The 23,132-nt window shown below is 38.8% G+C and overlaps 2 protein-coding genes across 2 annotated transcripts; both read left to right on the forward strand.

Annotated features, from left to right (window-relative positions):
• The first annotated feature begins 300 nt into the window (after positions 1-300).
• On the forward strand, positions 301-14,222 carry LOC121962520 (CTD nuclear envelope phosphatase 1A). Its single transcript, XM_042512783.2, has 8 exons — positions 301-1,059; positions 6,316-6,382; positions 9,836-9,954; positions 10,038-10,109; positions 10,361-10,477; positions 11,093-11,204; positions 11,509-11,593; positions 12,936-14,222. The coding sequence occupies exons 1-8, from the start codon at positions 955-957 to the stop codon at positions 12,994-12,996; spliced, it is 738 nt and encodes a 245-aa protein (XP_042368717.1). The 5' UTR covers positions 301-954; the 3' UTR covers positions 12,997-14,222.
• A 4,702-nt stretch (positions 14,223-18,924) lies between these two features.
• LOC121962303 (gamma-aminobutyric acid receptor-associated protein) lies at positions 18,925-22,514 on the forward strand. Its single transcript, XM_042512538.2, has 4 exons — positions 18,925-19,163; positions 20,691-20,769; positions 20,865-20,983; positions 21,527-22,514. The coding sequence occupies exons 1-4, from the start codon at positions 19,074-19,076 to the stop codon at positions 21,605-21,607; spliced, it is 369 nt and encodes a 122-aa protein (XP_042368472.1). The 5' UTR covers positions 18,925-19,073; the 3' UTR covers positions 21,608-22,514.
• The last annotated feature ends 618 nt before the right edge of the window (positions 22,515-23,132 follow it).

Here is a 23,132-nt window from a genome sequence, read left to right on the forward strand (position 1 = left end):
GTTTCAAAGATTTAAGTACATGTGAAAGGCATCTGAAAGCAGCAGGGGAAAAAAGTGACGTTTCTCTAGTTAAATGACACTAATTGAGCTACTTTTAAAGTGAAAGCAAAAATATATAACTCATACACACACATTTCCAATCAGAAATAGTGTATAAAACTTGTCTAAAATCGATATGCTCCATATTAGCCAACAGCAGCTGAAAAAATAGAGAGGAAAATAACCTGACTAATTTGACAAGACTTGAACCTGGCTCACACTCTTGCTCGTCCACGTCTGTTTATTTTCTTTCCACGTGGACGTGCTGCGCGCGACCACAGGATTCCTCGCGGAAGTGACGGCAAGGCGGCGATGGCGGCTCGCAGTTTCATTCCGGATTTCTACTGGACTACAAACTGATTTTAGCCGGACCGGTTAGACTTTTGGGAACTTTTACAAAGCTGTCTCTCTTCGGACGCCGCACGGAGTGAAGTCACGTTTAACCGGTGCTTGACAACGAGCGGCCCCACCGCTTTTTTGGGGTATTTTTGTCCAAGGTTCAAGGTGGTCACCCTGTCGAGCTAGCGGTAGCTTGGTGGCTACTAGCTAACGTTAGTTGGTATACAGCTAGCTCCTGAGCTAGCTTGTCAACGAGCTGCGTGCTAAGGTCCATACAGCAGCAGTCGTCGTGCAGCAGCTTTTCTTTTGACCACGTCCACGTTTGTCTTTCACAGTAACAATGCGAATGCACTCTATTTAATGCTAATTGTGCCACAAGTGTGCAGAGCGAGGTACTCACACGTTTGCTTGGCCTCTTGATAATTTGAATCGCTAGTTTGGCGGCTGTGGCTAAAGACGGATTTTGACTACCACTAGCAAGCAAGTTCCCTCCTTAATTATCCCAACAACTTGAGGCAAAAGCGTGCTATCGACTGAGAATTGAAGTTACTGTGGGGTCTTTGCGTGCTCGTCAACATGCTGAAGACCCGGCAATGTTTACTTGGCATCCGCACTTTTCTCGGCGTAACGTCGAGAATATGGGGCTTCATCATGTACATCCTCAGGAAGCACCTACGAACGGTGAGAAGGGGTTTGAAAGATATTTTGCAGATGATCCCATTGTGTTTCTGTGACCAGTGAGCAAACTCTATATGTTTTCATGCCTCCCATGTGTGTAAACGTTTTTGAGATCACATCCATCATAAGCGATGCTAAGTTTGCTCTCAGAGAGCTTGACTACCTGTGTCTCACCTGTGTGTCGTTATCTCCTGTCTCAATATGTGAACCCATTGTGATGATTTTGCCCAAAATTCTGTAAATTATGTAAATGTGTCAACAAACCCCTCTGACACCTCTCACACTATACCATCAGTGTCAGATTTTATTTGTTATATCATTCAGCATAAAAATTTCTGGTTGTTGGGGGTAGGCGATATGGCCTTAAAACTATATCACAATATTTCAGAGTATTTTTGGAATAATAATATTCTTGACACCATGACAAAAATAGAGAACATTTTATTGTTAATTTCAAGAACATACACATGTAACAAAGTGTATTAGTGTTATAGATGTAATAGTAACATAGCTTCAAATATTCAGTAAGAATTAAATTTAAATCTGATTTCTTTAGTTTGTTAATAACAACAGTAACTCAGAGTGAGATTCAGGTTCTGAATAACATATAAGTATCACTAAAAGTAATACACAAATTACACATCTAAATGGGCGTAAAGGAGACAGCTGTGATGCTGACTGAGTTAACTTGAGCAATAAATCTTTAAAAGAGTTTTTTTTTTTAAAACATTCGGGATACTCATGCGCCACTGATTCTACTCCACTGAAGTCGCTCAAAGCTTAATTCTTCCATCGTGGAGTTGGTAGCAGTTCCAGTTTAAACCATGGTAGTTGTTGCTGTTTGGTAATGGTATGACGTCAATTTTTCAACAAGTCAGAATATTGCCAATATCATGATATAAATATTTCTTATAATATCAAAAATCATATCAGTATTATCTTGAACAATATGATATGGCACAACCCAACCAAATGCATCTAAAATTTCATTCAAAAAATTATTGAATAGTGTAAACACTTTTGTGACACAAGAAGTGCAAAAATTGCCACATGGGATGTTAAAGTACACCTGAATTTACACCTGCAACTAATCTATAGATATCATTTTCTGTAGCTGATTAACCATTTAAACTCTAAAATAAGAAAATAGAAAATACTGAAATGTGTCACAGTCAGTCCAAAACCAAAGGCTACTGATAAATACGCTCATTTAACAATGGTCAAAAACCAGAAAATCCTCAAATGTGTAAAACTTAAACGCACACTGTATTAAAAGCTCCCTTTTTTTTTTTTTACTTTTGCAACATTTTGATATAACAGGAATCTTTGTCAGGCATTTTCAAATAATCATCACGAAGCAGAACAATCAATATAAAGACACCCTAGTTAGATTTTTTGATCCAGCACCTGTAAACATTTTTTTAGGTATCTGTGTCCTCCTCCTCACTCATTCCTGAAACTAAAACCATACAATGTTTGGCATTTCTTTATTTATAAATAACATTAATCAATTATCAGTTGGTCAACTAATTGGTTAACAGACTAATTGTTTCAGCTCTTAGATAACTTTCTTGTGATCCAATAGTGTGAATGAATGTCTTATTCAACAAAGAAGAAGCTTCAATTAACTGGTTAATCGACAAACCCTTTAACTCTTAAATAATGTGTCTGTGCGTTTGTTTTTGTTTAATACGATATTATGAATAACCATCTCATTAAACAAAGTGGAAACCTCCCACATCCAAACACTAAAATTTAGGAGCAGCCAGCACAAGCCTGCAGGTCACCTTCAATTGCTTGCAAATGCCTCCACAATAAACATGGCATTTAAGATGACAGAAGTCACCCGTCCGTAACTTAGACACACACGCAGGTGTCGTTGAGTCGTTAATAGACATGCATGTGTGGTGTAACATGAGCGAACTTCAACTCCAGCTCCGTATCAAGCCAACAAAGCTTGGAGGAGTGCCCCATGTGTTGTAATCATCTCTCTGTTAGAGGTTTGTTCGAAGTTTATTGTGTGGTAGCAACACTTACGGGTTGTCAACAGGCCCTGAGAGTGAGTAGTCCAGTCCATGTTATGGCTGAAGTTAGAGGGATTATGTCAGCACAGAGAGTGTACTGTTCTCTCGCCCTCCCTCTGTTTCTCTCAGTCTCACTCACAGTTTAGCGCTGTTGTTTACAATATGTGATGCACTGGAACAATGTCAGGATCCAGCGACTGCCAGTTTAGCAAGCAACGTCGTGCAGGTGATCCTAAAGCAGGTGATTTGATGAAAAATATTTGAGGTGAGGTTAGGACTTTACCCACCCAATACAATTAAAACAAGGGATTGATTTACATGTTGAATGCCCCAGTTTGTTATAATAACCCCCTTTATTAATCTAACAATCCCCTCAATTCTGCTGTCTGTAAATTGGGCTCAAGTTATTTCCCTTCGAGAAGACCACAGTGAATTAAGTAATCTGATCCAAACATTTGGATCAATAAAAGCTCTATTGGATTATGAATAATACCAGGACCAGGTAATAATCCCTCACACACCAGTCTGTGTCAACAGATGACGAGGTGGTTGTTTATTAATCTTGCATAATGGCTGTGCTTATTATCTCCTGCATGAGAGAGAGTAACGGCGTGTAGCCAGGTGTGGAGTTAGTGCTGAAACAATTGGCTAAATGGCACAAAACTCCTGATTTTGATAGTTCATTGAAATGATTAGTTGATCAGTAAATCTACAGCAAATTGATCAGCACTGATTCTGATAATCATGTAATCATAGGATTTTTTTAAAAGCAGAAATGCACCAGAACGTCTGGTTTCATCTTCTCACCTGTAAACATTTGCTGGTTTACAGTCTAATATGATTGCAAACTTAATATCTCTGGGTTATGGGCAGTTTGAATACGACAACTTGGGCTCTTGAACCAAATCATTAATCAGTTAATCAAGAAAATAAAAGATAATTAAAACTTTATAAAGTCACATGTAAAGATTGTTTTGGTTTTTTTCAGCTATTTGAACCATTTAGGCTATAAAATGTAAGAAAATATGCAAAAGTGTCTATCACAGATAGTCCAAAACCTAATATATTCAATTAACAAAGCGAGAAAACCAGAAAATCCTCACATTTGTGAAACTAAACTCATACATTGTTTGGCATTTCTTTCAGTTGGTCAACTATTTGATTAATAGGCTATTTGTTTCAGCTCATAAAGAATGTGTCTAGGTGTCTGGTTTTCAGTTTTCAGTATAATATGATAGTAAACTTAATATGTTTGGGTTTTGGACTGTTGATGGGCAGTTTGAATATGTCAACTTCAGGCTCTGGAACCAAAGCATTAATCAGTTATTCAAGAAGATAAATGCTAATTAAACCATTATCTCTCTCAAAAGCTCTCGTTGATAGAGCCAGCTCCCTAAGTACCATTGCCAGTATCCTGGTTCCAGCCAGACATATTCAAGGGCCAGCTGCTTTTCTCCCTTAGAAATCATTATGCATTGAAGATTTTAAGTCTTCTAGTGCCTGTTGGTGAGGCTAAGAAAGCAAGATAATTTGATATGATCGTTGTTGCCAGAGTCTGGAAGCAAAGGACTCAGTTTGCAGGCTTAGGGTCCAGATGGACGCACTTGGAGGCGCAGAGAGCTGAGTCGAGGGTGAGGTCCCCCTGTGGTGCTCAGCAGCTGCTTGCACCAATAGGCTTCCCCCGAGCTTACTCTGCCAGGCCGCAGTGGGAGGGCACGCCAAGGGAGGCCCTGTCCAAGGCTTAGGTACCAAGCAAGCCCAGGCTCAGTCAAAGTCACCCTGCAAGTCTCCCTCTCTCTGTGTGCCCCATGCTCCGCTGACACCCACCGACAGCTGGGGGGATAAAAATAGCCCTGTGAAGGAAAGTGCAGAGCCCCTGGGCAGGAGCGGCACTGGAGAGGGTCCTCTCTATAGTCTTCCTTAGTGGAGCAGAGCAAGGAAGTTAGGGAGGAGGAGTCATGGGGTGGACACAACTGAGTTCATTTTAGTATGATGTCCGCGTCTCGGAGTTCCCTTGGTCATGGAAAACCTGGAAAAGTCATGGAATTTGTCAAAATCTTTGAAAGTTTTGGAAAAGTCATGCAATTTTGATGTGCATAATAATTTTTAGAATAAAATTAAATGGACAACCTTCCGCATCATTTAAAATAACATCAAATTTGGAGCATCTGGTGGCTCAGTGGCAAGAGCAGGTGCCCCATGTAAAGAGGTTGTGTCCTCGCCGCAGTGGCCCCGGGCTCCATTCTGGCAGAGGCCCTTTGCATGTCGCCCCCTCTCTCTCTCCCCCTTCACACTAAATCTGTCCTATACATTAAAGGCATAAAAGCCCCAAAAATAATCTAAAATAACATCAAATTAGGTTTCTGTAGCTGTCAACATAACGTAGCTCTAACAGAGTGCCCCAGGGATGATGTTTTCTGTAGGTCAACCCGAACTTCACCCTGGTTCCCGCGTCAAAGAGCCCATGGGGATTTTTGCATTGGATTTTGGATTATTGCAGAAAATAAGGACTGTGGTAAATCAACATTTATGATACTTACTTTTTTTTTTCAGCACGATCATCTTCACAAATGAACACCACTTCCATGATTTTTGAGGCTAAAATACAGTCACCAGAAGTAAAAAGCAGCGAGGCTGGAAAGCCGTGTTCAGCAAGAAAAGAATCCTTTATATTGGATTGAAAAGACATGGAAAAGTTCAGAAATTTTGTCTGTGAAAATGTGTGGGAAACCTGTCCTCTGTCCTCTTGCTAAATCTTGGATGGACAGTCAAAGACAAGGCAGAATGTATGTGTGTGGGTTAAAATCAAAGTTTTGGGAGGCTTTAGCGTTATGTCTGGTCTAACTCATCCTTAGCTAAGTTAAGTTTCAATTGTGATGCTGTCTTCAAATTGGATCATGGATTGCAGCCACAAAGATGACGTAAAACCACTTTTCTTTATGCCCAGAAGGATTCCCAAACACTGGTACTGATACACAAGATTTGTTGTTTTAGAAATGAAGTCGGACGCTTTTAGAACGCAGTAGAAAATGAAAACATTGGAGCATTGAGTGCACATGGTATCAGAAGTGTAGCTCCTCTTATTCCTCTGTAATCAAAGTAAAAAGAAAAGACCCATTTGAAATTCATGGTGCTGTTAACTCACTATGGCTAAAAATATGGTATGTCTTTTTTGTTTAAACAGTGTCCTGATCTGTCAAGGATTGACTTTTTAATTTGCCTTCTTCCTTTGCAGATAATCCAGTATCAGACGGTGCGATACGACACTTTGCCTCTGTCACCTATCTCCAGAAACAGACTCAGTGAGTACATGATATAATGTCGTGATATAACTGACTCGGGTGAATTTCCGGGGCTGTTTGTGTAACAATGTCAAGAATAAGTTGGCAAAGTAAAGCAAATACTACTTTTACCCACACACTTTTGTTTTTTTCCTGATAAAATGATAGAGAGCAAGCACTATCACAACATATATGCAATGTGGAAATTTAAGCACAATTTAAACCATTCTGTCAAGAAAGAAGTGATTGTGCGGAAAACAAAAGTTATCGACATGATATCAACATACTTGTGCTGGGACACACAGCTTGACAAGACCATAATCATCTCAGACCAAATGAAAATTGTCAGTAGTAGTGAACAGAGAGTTGATAACACTCTTATAATGTGCCCTCTGTATACAAGGAAATTCAGATGAGCTGTCATTTGTGTGACTTTGGGATGATAGCTGTGTCAGTTGGCCTTTATTTTCTTAGTTGTTTAGTAAACCTGTTGTGCTACATTGGTCTGTAATTGTGCAGTCTTGAAACTTTTTAAAAGTGCATCAACAAAGAATGATTTTGCATTTAAATAATTATGCAGATTGGTTCAACAACAGCACATGTACCTCAGACAATAGTGGTGCTTTAAAAGTAAAGTTTAACTGTTGCACCCCTGTGAATGGGATGAATATCTTTCAGTGAAACAATGGCGACACTTACAAATCCACAGCTAATCAATAATATTCATGCTTGATATTAAAAGGAACATTGTGAACGATTTAGGGGGATTTTGCGGCCCGTAGCACTGAGGATTGCAGATTGCAACCACTTCTGCCACACAGAGTTCCTTCAGTGTTCATTGTTCAGGAGGTTTTTACCAGGAGACAAATTCTCCCCAGAGGTCTCTTCGTCTCCAAAACAAACAGACGTGGTGATTAAAACCAGTAAATACAGAATAAAACTGTTTCACATTAAAAATCTGTCTGTGTTTGGCATGTCGCAAATACACCGTTAGCTTGTTTACTACATGAAGTAGATGCCGCTGTCACACCGAACGTCCCACGGGGCCAATTCAGACTTTAAAACTTTGTATGGAAAACAAAATGAATCATCAAATATTCAAATCCATATTAACCAGTATAATTCTGAATCAGGTACAGACCCTACGCTGAATAAAGAAGTTTAAGGATTAGTGTTTTTTTATATGCTCTTGTCGCTAAGGGGCTGCCAACTATGGTGCCCAGTGTGAATGGCGTATGTGTTTGCTTTGTCTAGTCTGGGCTACTGTAGAAACATGAATTGCAACATGGCGGACTCCATGAATATGGACCTGCTCCCTATGTAGATACAAACAGCTCATTCTAAGGTAACAAAAAAATCTTATTTTTAGGTGATTATACACTTAAGAAATCATATTTATTATATTTTATTCCATTTCTGCCAACATATCCCCCTAAATCCTGAACCTTTAATATGCTGGTGTAAAAATACTAAGGATGTAGTACCAAAATTGCAATGCAAACCTTTGCTATTAAAAAGGCAGCAGACAGGCCGTAGTGTTTCTCAAGGCCTTCAACCAGAATGCTAAAATTAAAAGACTGCCTTATTTGGTTTTTGGTCTGTGCTAGGTAAACAACCATTGTCCCAAAAAAAGCATTTTAGTAAAACAGTGAGCGGTGGTTGCAGGTTTATGTCAGGATCCACCCAGCACGGTGGAATGGTCACGAAAAAATGAAATAAATTTAGCTTTCTTCTGTGACTTTTAACAGTGACAAAATGTGTGTTTGGAAGTGGAGAGGAAGTACAAATGCTAAAGGCAGCACTTACACTTGCATGCACTGGTGTGTGCGCTCTGAATAAGCTTCCCCTCTGCCTGTAGAGTGCTCATTCAAAAGCACACTCTTGACTTGAAGGAAGGATTGCATTTCAGTTTCACTTTCCTCGCCACTCACTCACTACAGTAACCTCAGCTGGAGATCCAGGTCCAGTTTCAAGTGAATGAGTGATTCCTTTAGCTGTAAACGGCTGGTATTTCTGCTGGTATTGACACCATTGTGGACAGAATTAAAGTAACTGTATCAACAGTGGTTTTCAAGACTGTGTGTCACATTGCTCCCCCATCAGCAGAGAGGTCAGCAGAGAGGTTTTCAGGAGGTGGGATCCACATCTCCTTGAAGTCTTTATGGCATAAAAAAATCTGTTTTTTTGCATATTATTGTAATAATAGTCTACAGGCTTCCAAAAGTTACCTTAGATGGCAGTACTCTAAAGTTCACACTATATGACTTAAAAAATTGTCAGATTGCTTTACTTTTCACACCACAAAAATGCTTTCTTGTGAGCGGGACTCTAATTGTCGTTTTGGTTTTCACACTTCATGACTGAGCTGCAACAAAGGCTTACACACGCTTTCAGCAGGGGGAATACCTGATGAGTATGTCATGTGACGCACAGGTCCAACCACAACTCGGAGTCTGAAAATGTCGAAGTCAAAAAGTGAGAAATTGGAGGTTCATGCACACCTTTAATGAATTGCTGATAAGTGCGTCGGAGGGAATTGTCCACAGACGAAGAGAAGAGAATTACTGCACATTGTCCCATAGCTTGCAGTCAGGGTTCCTGCAGATCCTTAAAAGTCTTAAAAGGCATTGAATTCATTAATCTAAAAGTAAGGCCTTAATTGGTATTAAAATGTCTTAAATCAATCTCTCAGAAGTCTTAAAAATGCAAAGACGTTGGAAGTAGGATTTTCTGTATTTCAGAACTCCCTGTAAAGCAGTATTTGTACTTTGGTGTATTATCTTATATATTTAATTTCATTTATCTGAATTAGTTGTGGTGGGCACAAACAGTTAACAATATAGACATCCATCATACGTTATAATTGCTTGGCCAGTCCCCCAAAATTAAGGTAATTAAGGCAAATGGAGATCATCATCATGAAGCGAAAGAGAGATAAATTAGTGGAAAAATGGGAATGGGTGCAGAAGCAATTAAACATCAACTTGTAATTAAAATAAATCCAGTTGAAAGTGAGGCTGACATTAAGTCTCTTTAAGTCTGAAGGCTCCACTGGATCGGATTTTGGCAGATCTGATTGGATGAATGGATTGGATCAAATCATGAAAATGGATAAGGGTGATCCAATCAGATGTTGTTTTGAAAAACCTGCACAAATGTAAGATGAATTAGCTGATCCCGAATAGCGAGACATCCATGTTCATTGTGCTCTGAACGAAATCAGAGAGCAGTGTCTTCTTTTGTCACTAAAACACATGGTTTCAAAATAAAGTTAGGGATTAGGTTCAAATCTGATTACTGACCAGATGTACGTATATGGAGATTTAACTGTAACCATCGTTTTTACAGAGCATGTAAACACATTTTGTGTCTTCCTGTTTAACCTCGGTTGTCCCAGTAACCTGGTTTCTTGTGTGCGTGTCGATGTTCTGAGATGAAGTAGCTCATGTGTCTATATTGTGTGATCAACTCCAGATGCAGTAAAGCGGAAGATTCTGGTTCTGGACCTGGACGAGACGCTGATCCACTCACACCATGACGGGGTCCTCAGACCCACAGTGAGACCTGGCACGCCGCCAGACTTCATCCTCAAAGTACGAGCAATCAGCCACATATACACGCCTGAGTGCACATGTATTCAAGCCTAAACTCAACCTATCTTTCTTTCTCAATGCAGGTCGTCATTGACAAGCATCCAGTCAGATTCTTCGTACATAAAAGGCCACACGTCGACTTCTTTTTAGAAGTGGTGAGTGTCAGTCTGTGATCAGCGTCTCTGTGTGTGAGAGAGAGCAAAGCACACTGTGGACTTAAGATATCACTGCTCGGGTCGATCTCCTGTCACCTTTTATTCCATCTGTCATATTTACCATATCTCTCCATTGAATTGCACTCTCACACTACCTGATGCCATAAAACTGTTTGTTTTTGATAATAATCCCCCATGACTTACGCAGCACTTACTGTAACTTGTTTGCTTATACTTTTATGTGTGCACAGGTGAGCCAGTGGTATGAGCTGGTGGTTTTTACAGCCAGTATGGAGATCTACGGCTCAGCGGTGGCAGACAAGCTGGACAACAACAGGAACATCCTGAAACGCAGATACTACAGACAGGTGCTGCCCTATATACTGTATACAAACAGCATGTTTCTTAAAGGGACAGTTCACCCCAAAATCAAAAATACACATTTTTCCTCTTTTCTGTAGTGCTACTTATTAATCTAGATTGTTTTGGTGTGAGATACCGAGTGTGGGTTATTGGCTGTAGTGATGTCTGCTTTTCCCGAATATAATGGAACTAGATGTTACTCGGCTTGTGATGCTCAAAGTGCCAAAAAAATAGATTTGAAAGCAGTTCACTCGCAGTTGAACCTAAAAATTGACATGTGCAGTCTGGGGAAAATAATTTTGGAGAATAATGTGCAAGTAACAGAAACTCCTTTTTTTAAAAAAAAAAAACAAAACTAGATGGCTTTTAATTTGAAAGCAGATTTCCCTCTAGTTCCCTTATATTGGAGAAAGGGCAGCCGATATCTCCAACACTCGACAACTCACATCAAAACTATCAAGATTGATAAATAACACCACATGTGTATATATGTCTGTATGTATTTTTGATTTTGGGGTGAACTGATGCCTCTCAGGCTCTTTAGTCCCATGGACCCTATGACATCTATTCATTCTCTATTTTTCCATTGGTGACTTTTGTGTTTTTGTTTCTTTTGCCAGCATTGTACATTGGATCTAGGTAGTTATATTAAAGACCTGTCTGTAGTACACGATGACCTGTCCAGTATTGTCATCCTGGACAACTCGCCTGGTGCTTATCGTAGCCATCCAGGTAAGACTTTATGGCTTAAACCTACTCAGACTGATGCATATGTATTCGCTTGAACTCGGTGTACATTCATCTTTAACATAAAAAGTCAAAGTCATCCTTTACACATAAATGTTTTGATGATGCAGAAAAAGGACAAATGACTTAGCAGTTTATTCTCAGTACAAGGCTTGTATTGTAAATGCTTTAACAGTACATTAAATCTGCAGCTCCACTAACACTCAGTGGCCTCTTTAACAGAGCAGCATAAAATCACAACCATGTCCATTTCACTGACACGACTGACTGGCTTTTTTCTGCCCTCCAGACAATGCAATACCCATCAAGTCCTGGTTCAGCGACCCTAGTGACACAGCACTTCTTAACTTGCTGCCTATGCTGGATGCACTAAGGTAAAAGGCGTAATATAGATGGCATGAAAGCAAACAGACTGTGCAAACACTCTAACTCTTGTGCATACATTCTCTGTTCATATACTCTGTGGTAATTCAAGAGGGGCAGGCTAATGGCTGCAACAACCGTCTAATTCTAATTTCGGTAACCGCAGGTAACACCTTATTGACATCAGTCTGACTGAAGCAGTATTTCAGTAAAGCTGTTGTTTATTGTGGTTGTATAATAATACATTCATATTTCCATTTCTATGGTATGATGCACAGTCTGATTAATAACTAACGATGCCCTACCTAGACTGTCCTACATTGTCAGTTTTCCTCCAGCATGTAGCCGTAAGCGAGGGCTGTCGCAGTCGAGGAATCCCCTGCGCTGATTATGGGTGGCTCAGCAGCACGATGTGCCGTATTACTGCAGTTTGTTGCTGTTTTTGCAAATTACCTCATTTATCCTGATTTTATTGATTTATAAATTAGCTTTATTAGGCCGTAATTAGCTATTGCTGCTTTTTAATTGGCCAGGATGACACACTTGTACAACAAATTAAATACTTGCAAAAAATGTAGAACACAGAAAGGCTATGAGGCACAACAAAGAGCTAAGCTTTTTCTTCAGCCAGGATGGATTCTAGCATACATCATATCCTATGAAGTAAAAATATTGGCACAAGGTACAGTAGGTCTACCTGCCCTGGTGAAGGGAAGGCAGAAAGCATGAAGTGAGAGAGGGCGGACTTACCGGTCTCTGGGTTCAGTGTTAATTTCTCCACTGTGATTGGACGGCTGGGTAAAAAGGGACATTGACAAGTGACTTAAGCATTTTACCCAAAGTTGAATATTTATTAACTCTTGGTGACCAGAATAAAAACACCAACAGTGCAGCATTCGGTGCAGAATAATGCTCAGGTCCTGACATTTATAGCAGTGTTAAAACGTGCTGCTCCTATTTGTCATGAGCAGCAGATTGCAATAAAGCTGTTATCACGACACCCCTAAAACCTCATGTCAGTGTCACTGAGGCCTGTTGCCGCCAAGGTTAAAAGATGTGGCAAACCAACTCCAACTGGCATCGCACACAAGAGTTCTGCAAGATGGAGTCTGGGCGTTTTCACTTTGTTTTATTTACATTTACAACAATTTTCCAAATTCACAGAAAGAATAAAGCAGGTTTGTCTTATCGCACGCTCCAAATCTTCATAAAAACTTGAGATTCTCTGAGCGTAAAGGCTGTGACACAGTCGAAATCAGAGAACTAGCTGCGACTAAAGATGACTTTTTTTTTTCTTGTAATGGAAACACTCCATGTCAAGTTGCTGAATTGCCTCATTTCTTTTTCTCCCAGGTTCACCGCTGATGTGCGCTCCGTCCTCAGTCGAAATCTCCACCAGCACCGACTCTGGTGATTGGCTGAATCCAGAGGGGTGGGGCTTGTTGACCAGCCTCTTCCTCTCTGCCGGCTTCCATCCTGCCCTCCGTTCCCACACAGACGACCCACCAGCCCTCTCTGAGCCTCTCAGACGTGTCCTGAGGAGACGAGGGTTGGGGTGACCGCCTCACACGGGATGAACAGTTCGGGATCACCAGAGCCCAGAAACTACTGAGGAGGGTGGGGGAGGGGCCAGCTTGTTTTTTTGTTTTTTTTTTTCTTCTTCTTGATTCTTTATTTGTATTTTTTTTTTCCAAAACAAAACGGAGCCTCTCTGCCTTATTGCTCCTGATACTGACTGTGTGCGTATGGAGGTGAGCTTGTGTACGTGAGTCGGAGTGTTCGTTAGTCCCTTTTTAAACTTTTTTGACAATTTGGAGGGGGGGAAGAGGAGGATCAGCAAAGCAACAAAGACAGTTCTACGTTATAATTTCTTCTTCTTCTTCTTCTCCGTCATCATCAGACGTTGCACTTAAGCAGACAAAACGTCAATTTACTGTCTTAACCTCTCAGAGCAGGGGAAAATAGAAAAACGCCCCTTTTTAGATCAGCCTCATTCTCCCAACGGTAATAATTCACTGATTCCTGAGGTACGTTTATTTTCCCAGAACAAGAATGGATCAACTTAAATGCTGTAAACGTTGGACTTTTGCTTGCAACATACCACCCACAGGCATTTTTCTGGACAACTAGCCGAGCAGCCTGAGGTTTCTTTCTTCTTTTTTTTCAGCCATAACCATCACTCTTTCCCCAAAGCTCCTCATGGGACTCAGTGATTAAGACTTGACTAAAAAGTTGTGAGAAAAAAAGGATGGCTTGTAACGATATGTGGACTGCCGTGCCGCCTTTCCATATCTGATTGTTTCTCTATTATAATATGTGATAATATGACTTCTGCATACCACGACATTTCGCTCTCCCCCTTCGCCATCTGATGCCATCCTGATTTCATCGAATAGGAATTGCACTTATTTTTTTTTCCCCCCTTCTGTTTTTTTGTTGCAGTTGGTTTTGTATTTGATTCAAATTCGCAGCCTTCCTCTTTCAGTTTTGACCCGCTCCGCTTATTGTATGGGTTCAACTATTAGACCCTCCGTCTTTAAATGCCTTCTGAACAATGTCAGTCTCGTCAAGGCTCACACCGGCTTCTTATTGGCTCTGTCTCCAGGTCTGTGTTACTAATAAAACACTTGTCAGTATCGATCTGTTTTTATCCACCTTGTTTTCTTTCCATGTAATTCATTCTGCAGACTTAAGGCTTAACATTTTCCAGCTTGTTTACCCTTTTTGGGGGATGAGAAAGAGCTTGAAATAATTCACAATGTGTGCTTGACACAGTTTGTTTGCCAATAATCTGCTGCCATCATGTGGTGTGACAGGAAATTGCTAATGACTATTCCTGCCCTGCTATAGCAAGAGAGACTGCTTAAATTTCATGTCAGGCTTTCCCAAAAATGCTTGTTACATAAAAGCAGAAATATTTTTTTTCTGCTTTCTGAAGGTATCAACATGGAAGGCACTTGATAAATAACTGTTATGCCATGTGCCTCCTAATAGCTTGTCATTTTTGTGTGTACATGTTAATATACACACAGCTAGCTAATACTAATACAGCATAATATTACAGTCTTGAAACAAATTCTACCTTCATGCACTGTTGTAGTACTCAAGATCAGTCTCAAGACCACTTGGAGGTCTCTGTCCTGTCTCGGGCTCAAGCACATTGTCAATCAGTCTTGTCTCAGTCTATGCCATCCACAGGGATATCACTAATCAAAGATGGTTAAGTAGATTTTAGCTACACAGTTAATTTCTCATAATGTGCTTTGAGGAATCTTCATGTGTTTTCTGTTGGTGTTTTTATGGGAATGTGGATCTTTCACATCAATTTGTCTGTGGTTTTATATGTTCCACTTTTTATTTTAAGAGTGTAATTCAGTGTAGGATTCGCATTGATCTGGTCTTCATCTCAACGCCTCAGATTCTTGGTCTCAGTCTTGATACTCTCTGGTCTTGATCTCAGTCTCAACCCCTCAGATTCTTGGTCCTGTCTTAGTCTTGATATTCTCTGGTCTTGGTCAACTGCAAAACTGCCATAAGGTTCAGAGGTTGTAATGATTCAACTGTGATTATTTCGGGGGGCTGAAGTCAGTGATGCTGTTGTGTTGTGTTGCATTATACTGACAGGCGTTTCTGATGTTTTGTTCACCCCTTTTAGCTCAGTGAGAGTAGGAACCACAAACTACAGCTTCTAAAATGACCATACTGTGAAATCAACACTTCTCTAATAGTTTTGTAATGCCCATTATCACCTTTATAAAGGCAGGATTTATTGCAGGACTGTTGTATTAGACTGCATCAGTATTTCTAGCTGCACGTAATGAACTGGCAGCTGAGTGTATGTACCTGTCATGATAACTGCAGGCAAATGTCACTTTTTAAAGAACCTGTGCAATTTTGTAATTGCAATTTTATAGGTAACTGTTTATGAATAACTTTTTTTTTTTTACCAAGTGCCCATTACTTTTTAACCTTTTGAAACCTGAAAAAAGGGCTTAATTTCTCTCAAAAACATGGAAAGAAGGCAAAAAGCAACTTCAGCAGAGATGACCCCCCCAAAAAATCAAGAAATATTTTTTAAAAATCCTGAAAATTAGCAAAACAAACAAGGAAATGGCCTGAAAGTGGTGCTCAAGAATTTCAACCATTTTCAGTGACATTATATAAAACATGTTATCACATTATATATAATAATATTCCCTAGATTTTTTCTTTTTTCCCTATTTTTTTTTCCTATCTAACTTTTCAACATATCTTTATAAATCCACTAATATATTGCAATTTGTGGAACATTTCTCACCAAGTTTCTAACTGTCTTTTTTCCGGTGTTTTTTAAAAAGAAATCAAAGCCAATATGCTTCGGGTTCAAAGATTTCAATTCTTGTGAAAGGAGTCTGAAAACAGCACAAGAAAAGTGATGTCATCCCAGGTTTTAAAGGGTTAAAAATCAATTCTGTTGTGGACTCCCAACAACAATATGGTATTTATCCCCTCTCAGTCATAACATACAGGTAAGTTTCTCAACTTCGATGTGTGTGATTCACTGATCAGTCAGTACTGTGTGTGCGTGCGTGCGGTTTTATGTAGCAGCAGTTTCTTTACTCGGCATTTGAAGAGGAGAATAAAAGCTGCTGTTTTCCAATACCTCTACCTCCTGATAATGTTTTAAAGTACACAAAGCTGGAAACAGAAAACGTCAATCTGTCATTGTTAACTCTTGTGAGTCTTCTCACCAGCCATCCTGTTAAATCTCATCTCCTCTGTTGCATTTGTCAAACATTCTTGGGAAAGGGAAGACTGCTTTTTCCTTCATGTCCCTCTTCCTCAAAGGAGTGCTGTAGAGAGTTAAAGTTGTTGCTTTTTGGATGCACAGTGCAGCCCACTAGTAGTTGCAGCAAGGCATAGAGATGGAGATACATTGATATTATTATAACTTGGACCAGGACTGCAGCTGCTGGGTGGTTTTTGTGGTTTGAAGGCTGTACTTGGGATTTGTGACTGACTGAGTTTTTGTGGGAGAAATATTCATTCAGAGTCAAACAGAAGATCAGCACACTGTATTAATAGCTCAGTAAATTTTAACTGTGCAACATTTCAATCTAAGAGATCGCAGAGCAAGAAAATCAAAATCAAAAATAAAGAAACAAGAGCAGAGTTGACAGGCACACTTCCACATGGAGGACAGAACATGTCTCCATGAAATGAAATCAGTGTTTTACATGATTCTACCAAATACAACACATCAAAAGTACAATATACTACAAACAATACATCAAAAGATACAAAAAATATATCAGAAATTATCCAGAAACATTAATCATTAAAAACTAACAATCTTGAAAAACACTGAAAAAATAAAAGAAAGGTATAAAGGTATAAATTACTCTCCCCAAAAAGTTTTGGAAATGTCAGCAAATTCAATCATGCAATAAGCCAGATTTTGTGTTAAGACAGTAATGTGCTTGTGTCTTTATATTTTCTTGTTCTGTGATAATGATTTTTAAAAAAAAAAAAAAAAAAGCCTGATGAAGATCCGTCGGATTGAAACGTTGCACAATTAAAAAATTTATTGGGAGCTTTAAATCTTTTCTTGCCTTGGTTTGATTTTTTTGATCCAGCACCTGCAAAAGTCCTCTGGATGTGCACGGGGGAACAAACAAACTTTACCATTCACGTGGCTCTGTCATACCTCAAGTCCGATAATAAACCTCAAAGCGATACTTGAGTTTTACTGTACAGCTTGCATGTTAACCTGAAGCTGCTGACTGTACCTATTTTTTTTTTTTTTATAAAATCTATCTTTTGAACCCCAGAAACTGGCAAAACATCCCATACCTAAATGAACCAGACATAATAAACATAACACTGATCACATAAAATCATAGTTAATATTCTGGTTTGAACATTAAAAGTTGTTTCACTTTCAAAACTGTCTCCATTGAGAAGTCTATGAACACACAAAGGACTTTTTAGGTTCATGAGGTCTGTCTGTCAAAGCACTGAGGGGAATTTAGGTTGCGATGTCACATGAGTAGGTGAGTCATGACGCAGTAAATCACATGAACAATAAACAGGTTTGCAACTTTGCTCATGACTGTGTAAGGACACGGCCATATGAATAACAAAAATGTGACTCTGACATACTAATACAGAAGATCAAATATTCCTCATTTTATTCTTTAAAAACTTGTATTTATTATTACTACGCACCATAAAAGCAATACAAAAAAGTGTCCCACTGCAAAACGGCCATCTTAAAAAAAGAAAAAAAAATCCTTAATTCTCTATGGTGAGATGTAACTACGTACATTATTTGTATTTTACTTGAGTATTGTCTTTTAATGCTACTTTGTACTGTTACTCCAATACATTTAAGGAAGAAATATGAAATATTGCACTTTTTACTACACTATATTTATCTGAAAGCTTTAGTTACTCTTCACAAATTAAGACTTTTGCATAAAAATCGTAAGAAGGGTTAGTTACAGAAAATTAAATATACAGTTGTGTTGAGGTGTGTTTTTTTCTACTTTTTTCTAATTTGGGATTTTTTTATTTTTAAAAATAATCTTGAGTTTGGGTGTTCTTCTATTTTTCTATTTTAATAATTTTGAGCTTTTGTGGTGTTTTTACTTTTAGTACCTAAAGTATATTTTCCTGCTTATACTTACTTTACTTATGTACCATTTTCATAGTTCCTTTAAGTGTGACAGAGTACTTTCACTGTTATTCGTACTTTTACTTAAGTAAAGGACATTAACACTTCTTCCACCACTCTTAATTCTTCCACAAGCTCCATCCACTGGATCTCACTGACTATCATTTGTATGATGTCCTGAAAAAAAAGGGAAATTGCGAAACTTCAAGCCAATTTAATAATTCGTAAGCCTTTAACTCGTAAATTAAGTGAATGCACATTCATTTATAATATTCTCCATTTTTCTGGGTCCCTGCTGAAATCTTTCGGCCCAGATTTAGAGCTCCGGTCACAAAATACAGCCCAATTTGCAGTTTAATATGGCACGTTTTTCAGTTTCTCCTGTGTAGCTGCTAACTGCTGGGCCTCGGTCATATGACAAGGACAGCTGCCTCTTCACTGCCCTGCCCTACGTCTTTACGCGCAGAGGTTGATCAAAATAAAATAGTTCCACTTAAAATTGCGCCGTAGATTTCAAATCACATCAAAAATGATTCAGCTCACATAAATAAATTTCACTTGAATAACAAACGATTATCAGTTTTAGATTAACGCTGACGTGGTCTGCGACAGCGTGAAGCCCACCCTGCAAACTTCACTCTCCGCAACGTCATGTTGTTATTGTATCCCTCCGCCGCAGTCGCACTAGGAAAACAGCTGTGTTGAGCTAAAGGCTAGTTAGCATCGTTTGTTTTTGTCGTGTGTGTCAGCGATCTGAGCCGTTTCCTTGAGCAAACACCCAGTTATCGTACAACCCTTGGAGTGACCGACTTGTTGTCTGTCATCTCTTTTTAACGATGAAGTTTCAGTACAAAGAAGAGCATCCTTTTGAGAAAAGGCGGTCCGAAGGCGAGAAAATAAGGAAGAAGTATCCGGACAGGGTACCTGTAAGTAGCTAACGTTAGCCTGGCAGCGCGATCCGTGTGTAAATGCTAGTACTGTGAAGCCGTTTGTTAATGACACTCAATGTACGCACTTAAAATATATCTTAAATTATGTGAGTTAATCGTAGCTACACCCAAATATAAGTATTTTTATCAGTATGTGCCTACCACGTTAGTAAACAGCACAGTAGTCAGCTAACAAAGCTAGAGGTTAACCAGAAAGAAATTCGGCCGCACCTAGCGGGCCAGCTAGTTCTAGCTTCGTTTAATCCTTCCGTGTGTGTTTATTTTACAATAATATGACTGAATCAGAGAGATCCAGAGAAAAACAATGTAACAAACGCCACAATAGTTACAACGATTGTTGTTTGTTATTACGGTGTAAAACAGTTTGATTATACAGGCTGATTGTGGTCTGAACGGGTAGCTGGGTGTAGTTTGAGGCTGTATGTTGAAACGCTAATAGCAATGCACCTTAAAATAGTATGTGTCAACAAACAGGATACTTGTTTACGTCGCCCTGGCTCATACAAAATAGACAGTATAGTCCACAGCTATTGGCATTTTGCCTCTGAAACTAAACTAATATGTCTGATTGTGTCAAAATTGACAGCAGATTTATGTTCTCTGGACTTTTTTTGTCATATATGATGAGCTTTATTTGTCTTTACAATTTAGTTTCACTGCTTCTCATTTTAGAGCTGCTAATATCAGCTATAGATTTTGAGAAACTTGATGTTTTGCTGCAACAACAATGAACATCATGTAGGGACTGTTATTTATTTTTCAGAGGACGGGGATGGTTGGGGTGTGACTTTGCTTTTTGTTTGTTTGTTTTTGGTTTGACCCTCCTCAAAGCTATAGATACTTTCCCTGGAGTCTCCCGGAGTGACTGGCAGAAATTGCACGATCCTCCAACCACCACAAATTGGATATTGGATTTTGTCAAATTAACCTTGGATGTTTGATAGTTAAGTTGTAGAAATCAATAGTGTTAAATCCAAAGATATAATTTAACTACAATATAAGACAATAAAGCAGATGTTCCAATTTGAGAATCTGGAACCGTTGAAATGAAATCCAATTAATAGTAAAAATCACTGGTTAATGTGTCCATGGACTAATCATTTAAGCTCTACAGTGACGTGTTGCTGCTGCTGTGTGAGCAGGTAGTGTCCTATTTTTAGAATAAAGAGAAGGAACTTAAAAAGTAGTTTCATTTTTGTGCTTAGCTAATCTACTGTACTAAATCCAAGCTTTGACTTGTTTAACATACAAATATATCCAAGTCTTTCTAATGGCAAATTAAAAAATACTGGGCTCCAGATGAACTTAAAATGAAACACAACACCTGGTTTAAAAATGTTGCAGTCCTCACCTGACTGACAGTTTTGTGTATTCTCAGATCCCTTTTCTTGGAAAGGTGAAACACTAATAAAGTACTTCTCACTTGATACCCACAGTATTTGCTCAGTGGAAATTGAAAAGATTTATCTGCTGAGGACATGTTGTGCCATGGCTCTTTTTCAGGTAATTGTGGAGAAAGCCCCCAAAGCCAGAATAGGAGATCTGGACAAGAAGAAATACCTTGTCCCCTCCGACCTGACAGGTAAATATTTTATTATGTGTCAAGTTTCTGGACGACATTTAAAAGACACCAGAGCATCTACAATTCTGTCAATATTTTTTATCTTCTTTTATTAGTGGGACAGTTTTACTTCCTCATCCGGAAAAGAATCCACTTGCGAGCTGAGGATGCGCTCTTCTTCTTTGTAAACAACGTCATTCCACCCACCTCAGCTACCATGGGACTGTTGTACCAGGTGATTTTCTACCTCACTGACCTGCTCTCAGATTAGGTCTCTATCAGCGTATCGTGCCGTGTTTTTCTACTTATTAAAGTGCACTTCCTTCTGCATTTAAAATTTTTTTTTTTTTTTTAACATTTTGTTTATTTTGTTTCACCTTTATCTTTTTTATCTTTTTTTTGCAATGTAGAAAGAAAAAAACACAAATATAGAGCATTGGTTTTTCAGCATTTAAGTTAAATGAATAAAAATACAGAAGTCAATAAACATATTTAAACAAAATTCGGGCATTTCGGGGAAATATACATTTTCCACGTCTTTCAAATTTCCTCAATTTTAGTTTCCTGGCTTGATTAAAAAGGTTATTCTTTCCATTACAAAGATTTCATAAAGTAATTTCCTTATAATTGCTTTTCTAGCAGTTACACCTAATCAATAGCTTGTTTTAATATATGTAGATATTAAAAGTGAACGGTCATCCCACTTCAATGTCATTCCCTCCACATTTTACATTTTTAATGTCATACTGACATCTTTTTCTCTTTCTGTCGCTGTCAGGAGCATCACGAAGAGGACTTTTTCCTCTACATTGCCTACAGTGATGAGAGCGTGTACGGGAGCAGCCAAAGGGAAATCTGATCCCACTACCACCCCCCACCCCTCCAACCACTACCCACCTTTCCGAGACCTCCCACCATTCATTCATTTAAATATTAAATCCAGCTCAGCAGCCTAGAGTTCCCAGAATAAATATGTCAAATGCACTTTCACCACCCATTCATTACGCCCCTCTCCCATCCATTTATGTCTTTATTATTCTGCAGTCTGAATTGTATTTGCCTCCAACTTTTCCTTTCAGTAGCGACTCGGGTTAAGTGGTCTCATGGCCAGTTATTTTTCTAGTAATTGATTTACTGAAAAACTGAGAGTAACGAATAGTGTTAGGCCGTAAATATAGTCACCCCGGGGTTAACGGAAGAAAGACGTAGTACGTGAGTTCAAATCCACTCTTATTGATAATAAGAATAGCTTATTGTTTTTTCCACTCTGTTGGCTTGTAGGAGTATAATGTGTGTTATGATTTTACATAAGACATGAATAGCATCTACCAGTTGAAGGCAGGTTATTTGTCTCTGGAAGAGTAAAAGATAACTGTTTTGCAGCAGTTATTTTCCTAGAAAAAAGTGGCTCGGTAGTTTTTTAAGAATTCACCAGCTGCTGAAGTGAGTGAGGATTTAGTTGGCTGCCCCACATCTGACCTTAGCAAGGAGTTTAATAGAATTCAGACTAAACAATCATCCTCCGCTTTCAGTGGTAAGACTATTACGTTGACTGCTACTATGATTATTGTTGTTGTTGTTATTGTTAATTTTAGATGGCTTAATTTCTAAAAAGGTATTGTAAAGCTGAGTGCAATTTTCTCTTTTTTTTAAGTTTGTCTCCTTTTTTTAAAAAAGAAAACAAGGTTTGAACTCTGTATACAGCTGCATTACTGGCTCTTTCTCTCCACTCATGACCATACATGATAAAATGTGATGAAAAGCTATTGATGTTTCTTGTCTTTATTGAATGTCTTAGGTCATATTTGGTAGAGGGTTATTTTAGAAAAAGCTGTGGTACGGACCGGAAACTGACCAGGTAGACCAAAGGTAGGGATTATGGGACTCTTGAGTCTCACTGGCTAGGCTAGCTATGGATTCCAAATTTAAAAATAATAATGATAATAATAAGAATTCCTGCAGAAAAACAGAACATTTCAGTTTGTGGACAGATTTTTTCTTTCTTTTGCTTCAAATGCTGTAAAGTTTAGGCACCCAAATAATCAGAAATAGCACACTGCAAAGTAGCCACCCTGTGGTAAAACATATTAATTAATTCTCAATAAGACATATTAGTAATGTTGACAGAATAATTTAATGAATTGTGTCACTTTATCATAGGGCTCAAAAATGTTTGTTGCTCCAAGCAGGTTTTGGGGACCCAAAATGGCTCTGTTCATAGTTAAGTTTGCAGACCCCTTCAGAAGACCAAAAGGCATAGATTTCAGCAGGAGCACAGGGGACATGTCCCCTTCAATATTTACATTTACCCCCACCCCATCACAATAAAATCCTGAAAGTAGCAGAGGGCTTGTATTTTTATAATTATTTAAGCCACTTCCACC

The sequence above is a fragment of the Plectropomus leopardus genome, chromosome 23, assembly GCF_026936395.1.
Source record: "Plectropomus leopardus strain MGB_pleo_1.0 chromosome 23, ASM2693639v1, whole genome shotgun sequence".
NCBI lineage: Eukaryota > Metazoa > Chordata > Actinopteri > Perciformes > Serranidae > Plectropomus > Plectropomus leopardus.